Source organism: Cyprinodon variegatus, unplaced genomic scaffold (assembly GCF_000732505.1).
Source record: "Cyprinodon variegatus isolate N-32 unplaced genomic scaffold, C_variegatus-1.0 Scaffold228, whole genome shotgun sequence".
Classification (NCBI taxonomy): domain Eukaryota; kingdom Metazoa; phylum Chordata; class Actinopteri; order Cyprinodontiformes; family Cyprinodontidae; genus Cyprinodon; species Cyprinodon variegatus.
The window spans coordinates 168,495-177,108 of NW_015150681.1; the positions used below are offsets into that span (position 1 = coordinate 168,495).

Sequence of the window (8,614 nt, forward strand, 5' to 3'; positions counted from 1 at the left end):
TGTTAAATAGAATAATGAATATAACATATGAGCACACCAAATAATAATAATGCGTTTTTATTATATTTTCAAGAAATTAATATAAGATAAACATGCACTTTATAGTGTTAAACATCCTTTACCTTTTAAGGTATGTTTTACAAGGCTATAAATTGAAAATCAAGGCGGTTAACAGAGACACCTGCTGTTCATCAGTGGGACTGCACCCCTCCCCTGGTGTGTGACGTATGTTCCTGTGACGCGGAGAAATTTTAAACTCTCGTCCTTCTCAGTGATGGCGGCTTCGTTTCGTTCTCTCCCTTCAACCTGTAATAACAAATGGTACTACACCCGCCAGCAGATCGAAAACAGCCCATCTCGGCGAGCTGGACTTGATCCCGACAAGGAGCTGTCCTACAGACAACAGGCAGCGAACCTCCTCCAGGACATGGGGCAGCGGCTCAATGTGTATCTTTTGTCGTAGTGCGTCGCACGTAGCGAACATTAGCGTTAGCTCGACTGCTAGCAAAGTTTAGCTTCTCCCGAAGCCGGTACCACCAATAATTTGGTCATTTTATGTAGTTGTTATGGTGTTCTTGACGAAGCTTCCTCTTTGTTTTTATGTTTCATGTCTGTATAACATCCACACTATGGATTTTAATCGACTACCGGCTTGTTAATGTTTCCCGACAACAGCCGAACATGCTAACCGCAGCTAGCATGGCCTGTGTGATCCACAGGCCTCCAGAAGGTTAGCTTTAGCTTTGTCTCTTTAAGTGTTAGTCATTCGAAAGAAGGAAAAACAGTGGAGGTAACCTTATAATATCCATAAAAACGTTTTAAATGGACCGTCTTTAACAACTTAATAATAACTTATGTGAGCTGTGATTTAGGTCTGAGCTGTATTGCTTAATGTTCTAGCAATCGGCTGACGGTAATTAGCTTTGTTTGTGTTTTCAAGTTCTTCCTATCTCGGAATATATTCTTAGCCGTCGTTAAAACTAATTTCAGCCTATTTCAAGAAGCTGACATTACACTTTCAAAGTAAACAGATATAGTATTTTTAAAGGCTGGTATTATATAGTGGTTTATGTTAGATTAAAGGCTATGGGAGCTTTAACTTAAATATAAAAGGGATGATGTGTAATAAACTGTATAAGAGACAAACCCTATTTTGTCTAAATTGTTTGCATTGTTTTTGTGTTCAGCTGTCCTTAACTGTCTTGTCTCAGATCACAACTAACTATTAATACAGCTATTGTCTACATGCATCGGTTTTACATGGTCCAGTCATTTACAAGGTTTCACCGAAATGTAAGTATTGTGTTTTTCTTTTTATGTGTTCGGCTAATACTAAAGTAAATCTGATGAGCTTAAAATTTGTTCTTTCTTTAGGTTATTGCTCCGGCTGCCCTTTTCCTCGCAGCAAAGGTTGAGGAGCAGCCCAGAAAGTTGGAGCATGTAATCAAGGTGGCACACGCATGTTTAAACCCTCAGGAGCCTTCACCAGACATACGCAGTGATGTAAGTGTCGGCTGACCACGTAGCTAAACTGGAAATCCACAAAAAATAGAGTTTGTGAACATATTTGTTTTAATTCGGCTCAAAAATGGCTCTTCTTTGTAATTTGTCTGCAAACTGTAATAATGACGCACAAGGCCTTTCTCGCTTTAAATTTCAGCAATCTCATTGAAATTCTAAATTTGTTTCCCCAATTCTATGGTACTTTTATCTTTTACTCCTGCCTCAGGTTAAAGAAGAGAATAAATCTGAGGTCTTATTTACAGAATTTAAGTATTTTTATTTGGGAGCGTTGGACAAATTTCTTGCCCAATCATATCTAGGAGGCTTGATGCATGGGTTGGGAGTGAAGAGTGAAAACAGAACTCTCCAAGTTTCGGTTGCCCAGGTATTGTGATGTCTAGCAGATGTAAAACAAGAGTATCTGTTTGTGCTATGTGGTGGTAATTATGTAGTCTGCAAGGCATCCTCAGGATAACGAGAAAGACGAGTTGAGTTGTAGGACGGGGCACCGCGTCAAGTGCTTATTGCCCGATCCTCGGTTTAAATGATTGAAGCCTTTCAGATAAACAGGCAAACATCTAAAAACCACAAAGCATGTTCTGTACCTCTTGTTTGACATCAATTAGAGGCCTCCCAGTGAGTAACATGCCTGTCCTCTCAACCTCAGGCTTACCTGCAACAAGCCCAAGACCTGGTCATTCTTGAGAGCATAATTCTCCAGACCCTGGGTAAGTTTAGAGGAAAAAAAAAAAAAAAAAAAGAAAACAACTGGGTCCCTTTGTTTCTCTCCAGAAACGTGTGTAGACTGTAAAGCTAACCTTCTTGACTTATGTTCACAGAAACCAAATGTGGTTAGCAGCACTGGAAAGAGACTTTTATGTCAAAAGGAACCACATCATTGTTAAATGACTGAAACCAGCTCCTTATTTCTCTTGTTCTCACACGAAGGGCCGCTTTTTCCCCCACACATTACTTCAAATTTGAGATGGGATTAATAAAACAAATTTTCTGAATTTTCAGGGACTTTAATGTTACGTTTCGGGTGGAAGCTGGATTTAATGAAGCCTAAAGGGTTCATGTGTTCATATTCCATATTCTGTGTTCACTTTACTGAACTCTTCCACCCTTTGTCACCTTTTCATTCCAGCTTTTGAAATCACAATTGATCACCCTCACACTCATGTTGTCAAGTGCACTCAGCTTGTTAGAGGTGAGTATCATATTTAAAGCTATGGATCAGGGGTCTGCAACCTGTGGCTCTGGAGCCGCTAGTGGCTCTTTGGACCAAATGTGCTGGCACTTATTAACTTAAGAAGTCATAATGCTTTTAGATACAGATAGGCTACTAAAACCCCATATTTATTGTTCTTTCAGCTTTACATTCATGTGGTTTTCACTGTCCAGTAAAAGAAAAACAAATGTATTAATCTTTTTTTAATATTTTTCTTCCATTTTAAAACCTAAAGTAAGACTTAAAATGTTGTTTTTATAATTGAAAAAAGTTTTCCTAAAGTATTACTATATTAAAATATACCCTCCGTTAAAAAAAATGTACATTATGGAAGAAAGAGTCAGAATTCAAATTTTTCTCTTTCATTGAGCAAAATACTCTTCCGTACTTTAAATAGTGTGGCTTTAAAAGATTTTCCTCAGCTGGATTCGGGGCAGAAATGCCCCTTTGGATTGTAAAGGTTGCAGACCCCTGCTATAAATGTTTGTGGGAGAGCTTACATTCTTATTTTGACAGTAAACGGTTTTTCCAGGTTTAAGTGTATTTTTGTTTTTCCTTTCTGTTATTCCAGCCAGTAAGGATCTGGCCCAAACATCATACTTCATGGCCACAAACAGGTATATGAACACTTAAATGCGAAAGCTTAATTTACAGTGCCTTTAATTCATGCCTCTGTGACCTTTTGGTCGCATACAAACAAACTTTAATGTTAGTTACTGGGATTTTATATAATAGAATAAGTGGTGCTTTTCTATAAATGATCCATAACTTTAAGTAGTGTGCCAAAATTCCCGATCAAAAAATTCAGTTGAACAAGTATTTGTTGTCTGCCATGGGAAAATCTGTTTTGGGCTAAAGCACTGAATTACATATCAAATCAAAATGAATTGTTTCGTTGTCAAATATCAATTTAAAAACAGTTCAATAATGTCATAAAAGAAAGCATTAAAAAAAGAGGAAGTAAGCAACAGTATTAGATTTAAAGGTTTAAAGACAATGAACTAACCTGTCTACTGAAACTAAACCTAAAACCAGAATATCTCTGGGGAAGTGGTCGCAGTGACTGTCCTGCTTTCATTTAATTGAATAACAATGATGTTTTGTTTTTATATATATATATATATATATATATATATATATATATATATATATATATAGATAGCAAAGGGAACTTAAACAAAAACAGATTCAGGGAGGGACATTATAAAAGTCAACATACTGTGTGTTTGGTCTATTGTGTAAAATCCCAGTGACGTGCGTTCAAAGTTTTTTGGTTTCAATGTGAAAAAACTTCTGTAGATGTGCTCCAAGTGTTCTGCCATTTAGATTACGCAGTTTTGATTTTTACTTTTGTGTTAAAAAAATGTTTTTTTTCTCTTTTCTCCCTCTGATTTTTGTTCCTCTTCTGGATATATGATGCCACCCAGTCTACACTTGACAACGTTTTGCCTGCAGTATAGTCCACCTATTGTCGCTTGTGTGTGCATCCATCTTGCCTGCAAATGGTCCAACTGGGAAATCCCCGTCTCTACGGATGGAAAACACTGGTGGGAGTATGTCGATCCCACAGTTACCCTGGAGCTGCTGGACGGTATGTGCTGGAATTTTATCCTGTTTTGTTTGTCATCCAATAAAGGGCAGGTTAGGCTCAAAGACGGACGTGTATATATATATATATATATATATATATATATATATATATATATATATACAAAACATAATTGTAATAATGGAACTGTCTGTTTCTGAACTTGTTTTTTTTAGATTTCTAAACTTAATAATGTTTTGCAGAGCTAACCCATGAGTTTCTTCAAATCCTGGAGAAAACACCCAGCCGTCTGAAACGAATTAGAAACTGGAAGGTATTTTTGCCTTTTTTTTTTTTTTTTTTTTCTCAACACATTTTCTATTAGCTTTTCTGCAATTTTACTTTTATTTACAATTTTGTTCTTTCTTTCCCTGCTCTCCTTCACCTGTAGGCTGGTGGTCAAACTCCAAAAGCTAAGCCTAAAGTCCAGGAGGAGGGAGACCAAAGGGACACCATGATCAGCATGATCTCCATGGTGTCGCCAGAAAGTACCGTGGCCGGCTTGATGAGTCTCTCAGCTCCGCCGTCTGCCTCCTCTTCCTCGTCCGTGGGTGACAAGGACCGGGCGGTACCAGGCAGTGCTGCGACGTGGAGCGGAAAAGGTCAGGTTGGAACTGAGCCACAACAGCCACCCAACAATGAGGTCCACACCCCAGCCAAGGTTTCACTGAGTGAATATCGGGCCAAGAACGCTGACGTCCTGGCTGCCCAAAAGAGGAAGCTGGAGAACATGGAGGCCAGTGTAAAGAGAGAGTATGCCAATGCAGCTCAGGCTCTCATTGGTCAGCAGAGGAAGCATCATCACCAGCAGTCCAGCTCCTCCTCTTCCTCTGACATCAACCCCTCACCTATAGTTCTGAAAATCCCTTTGGAGAAGGAGCGCTCCGACAAACATTTGAAAATGCGTTTTCCGATGCCGGTAGGCGGCAGCAGCGGGCATGGCGATAGAGGCCAGGATCCAGACATTAAAGTCAAAATCCGAGTGCCGGAGAAGCCAAGGGGGGGTTTGGGAGAGGAGGGCAAAAGCAGGGACAAGCACAGGGACCGGTCTAATCATCATCATCACCAACACCATCAACACCATCATTCCTCTTCACACAAACATTCATCCAGCTCCAGTGGTTCACTGGGAAGCAGCAAAAAGATCCCAAGTGACTCCTCTAGATCAAGTTCTTCATCCTCTTCCAGCTCCAGAAAGAGGACACATTCCCAAGATCCATTAGCAGGATCCCACCCTGCCTCTAAGGTTAGCAAGACCTCCAGGAACCCCTACCAGCTGCCGTCCTTGTCTTCCTCATCTGGACAAACTCTGGGTCACGCTTCTGACGTTCTGCCTTCTCTGGGCCTTTCCCACCACCAGGGTACTTTCCCACATTCAAAAGGGGACAAGATGGACACTAATGGGCACAGTTCAGCAGGTGGGACCCAGTCTAATGAGTACCAGGACACTTTTGAAATGCTGAACTCACTGCTGAGCGCGCAAGGTGTCCAGCCATCGCAGCCATCCATGTTTGAATACAGATCCCAGTACGGGGACCACCGGTTCTCCAGTGGCTCTAGAGGGAACAATCCCAGACCTCCACCCCTGCCTTCAGAACCGCCTCCCCCTCTTCCACCACTACCCAAATGAGTGTCTGATCAGGAGGCCATTTTTATGTAGATTTTACTTGAAATCACATGCATTCATTTTTGTCATGTAAAGTGTTGTAAAGAAAAAAACAAAACAAACATAAGTTTAGCTTTTTTTATTATATTCACCCAACATGTATATTTTTTTGTAAGTATCAGGGTGACAGCAGAGAAATGTAACAACACGATTAGAGGTTTCTGGTTTTACATGCGGCAATAATGAATTTAGGAGCCTTGCAAAAATGTAAAGAACAAAAAAATATGTATTCTTTTCCTTCTGCTCAATTCCAAGGAAATGTGATGATGGGATTTATGTTGATGAAATTGAAACTGCCAGCAGATATATTTTAGCCCTTTTTTGTACCGTTTTTTTTTTACAGTGTTATTTATTGAGTGCTTTTTAAAGAAAAACGTCGAACTTAAGGTTCCTTCCTTCCTTGTTCTGTATGCAAAGGGAGAGATGTTTTCATCTAGACTGTACAGGCATGTTAGACAGTGCATGTCAGCAAAGCCATGTTTTTAAATTTCATTTTTTTTAAAGATTTTTAACCTGCCTCTATATCTAAGAGCTCCTTTATTTGGGTTACTTGTATGAAGATTGTATTGTGGAATCCTTTTTCTATTATTTTGATCCTAAAAATGATAAAAAAAGAGATGTAATGAAGCTTGTACTGTTTAGTTTTTAAGTGTTGCAGTCATTGTTTTAAATGGTTGTAAAATGTTCATATTCAGTTATTTGTTAAATACACTAGCTTCATACACTGAACAGACACATCTTTCAAAGGTTTAATCATATCTACCCAGTCACAGTCATGAAGGACAGACATGTATTGTCATCTTTGATGGTTATTAGGATGTTTCAATGTATAATCCCTTGCGTTAACACTGTTCTGTTTCAATCGTATTGCAATTGTCTGATTGCTTCTGACATACAGATATTAATCCAAGGCTTGATTATTAATATTTTTTTTAATCTATCCAAAAATGACCACTCTTAAAAAAAACAAAAAACGTTGCACGTCCTCTAAAACTATCTTAGATGAGCATACCTCCATCCCACGGCCTTGAACATGTAGTCCCAAGGAGAATTTAAATTGAATTCTTAAGCAAAATGGCAGATTTTTTTATTTATTTATTGGCTGTATATTTTATTCACAAAGATTTATATAGGTATTTGTCATATAAACAAACTTGAATCTGCCTCCTATCAGTTTATGTAAAATAATGTTTATGGTGATGCAGTACAACAAATCAGCCATGTAAATTAATTGATTCCCCTCATAAATTATAAATGTACTGGAAAAGAGGCTTTTAGTTCTAACAGAAATGGTGAATGCACTGAATATTTATCTTTGTGGGTGAACCTACAATGAAATTAAAGTGTTACATGTATAGTGGCGAAACTACTAGTTTATTTCCAATATATTGTCATTTAAAAAAGAATTGGGACAACTGTTTCAGTTTAAGTATTAACATGCTGTGAGAAAGACTCATTTTATATTTCATATAGGGTGAATGGAAGACACTCATGCAACCTAACAATGCAAAAAATTACAATAGCCTACGTTTCATGTTTAATTTCTTGGTGTTTTTATGGACACTCAGGTCGGGAAATAAAATCATTGGATTTTTTTCATTAAGTTATATGTGAACAATGTTTTTGATAAAATGTGGTTGCTTTATTCCGGAAGTCAATAAATATTTTAATGAACGTGCTTGACTTTTTTGTGGGGAGAAGAAAGTGAGTTGGCAACAATTTAAGTGGCAGTTGAATGAGCCAATGAGAACCTTGATGCGTTTTTTTTTATTCTGGCCAATTGGCGCCCAGATTGGGCGGGGCTACACAGAGGCAGTCGTAAAGATCTGGGAATTCGGTTTATTGTACTTCGGGACTCGTCGTCGGCGCCATCGTTATTGGAAGGTAAGCAGTTTTAAAGTTACAAAGAAGGCTCTGCCTACAGCACAGGTTCTATATGCGTTTTACGATTCAAACCCCAGGGTGTAATTGTTTGGCCGTAGTTGAAAGGGCAGTTGTTTTTGCTTCGAAGCTATCAAAATGTAGCAGTTAGCCACGATGCTAAAAGCCAGACAAAGATGGCGACTCTTCAACCGAAACGGTGACGCTGTAAGGAGGCGGATTGAAGCCTGTAGCGCGCGTATTTGGATTCCTGAAACGGCACTTTAATTTTTTATCACGATAAATGTCTTTAATATTTTATTTTCTTCAAATAATAGACCAATTAAGGTCACTTTTATATAATAAAGATACGAATGGGAAATGGTTCCGCTTTAGAATTAACTGGGTCTACAACTGAGAATAACTGCGGGTAAAAACGACTTCTAACTGGCTTTTTTTACGAAATGACTAACGTATTTCGAAATATGTTCGATTTAAATATATTTCCAGCCAAATATTGGCCCTAATCAGTTGTTTGAGCCTATGTATGGCGCATACCAGTTTGCTGAAGGTCTGTATTTGGAGGTCCGCAGATTACAGCAGTCCCACAGCCCAGCAAACACATGGCGACAAGGAAAAATGGACTGGAGGTTGTGGTGTTTAGCGCTCATTAAGAAAATGGGGGTGATCACAACCGACACAATTTTTTGTAGATTTTATTTATTTTATTGACTTCATAATATGTCCAAGTAGGGCTGGACGATAT

At 38.7% G+C, this 8,614-nt stretch overlaps 2 protein-coding genes across 4 annotated transcripts in view; both read left to right on the plus strand.

Moving 5' to 3' along the window:
- Positions 1-262: 262 nt before the first annotated feature.
- Positions 263-6,486, plus strand: ccnt1 (cyclin T1). 2 transcript variants are annotated; one of them, XM_015381115.1, is made up of 9 exons: positions 263-447; positions 1,212-1,293; positions 1,375-1,503; positions 2,171-2,231; positions 2,651-2,713; positions 3,297-3,351; positions 4,162-4,325; positions 4,526-4,596; positions 4,714-6,486. In XM_015381115.1, exons 1-9 carry the CDS (start codon positions 275-277, stop codon positions 5,950-5,952), a joined length of 2,037 nt encoding a protein of 678 aa, XP_015236601.1. In that variant the 5' UTR covers positions 263-274; the 3' UTR covers positions 5,953-6,486. The 2 variants fall into 2 exon arrangements, with proteins under 2 accessions (XP_015236601.1, XP_015236602.1); XM_015381116.1 differs by having other exon boundaries at positions 3,306-3,351.
- Positions 6,487-7,794: 1,308 nt separating this feature from the next.
- Positions 7,795-8,614, plus strand: part of kansl2 (KAT8 regulatory NSL complex subunit 2) — an 11,880-nt gene continuing 11,060 nt past the window's right edge. For both annotated transcript variants that reach the window (XM_015381131.1, XM_015381132.1), the window contains exon 1: positions 7,795-7,872. The gene's annotated coding sequence lies outside the window, so the exon portion shown is untranslated. The remainder of the gene's footprint in view (positions 7,873-8,614) is intronic.

Bases quoted from the DNA above. Each gene is read 5' to 3' on its own strand.
- ccnt1 (XM_015381115.1), top strand. From the start codon at position 275: ATGGCGGCTTCGTTTCGTTCTCTCCCTTCAACCTGTAATAACAAATGG. The intron at 448-1,211 runs GTATCTTTTGTC...GTCTTGTCTCAG, and splicing joins ATGGGGCAGCGGCTCAATGT to ATCACAACTAACTATTAATA. The intron at 4,326-4,525 runs GTATGTGCTGGA...AATGTTTTGCAG, and splicing joins TACCCTGGAGCTGCTGGACG to AGCTAACCCATGAGTTTCTT.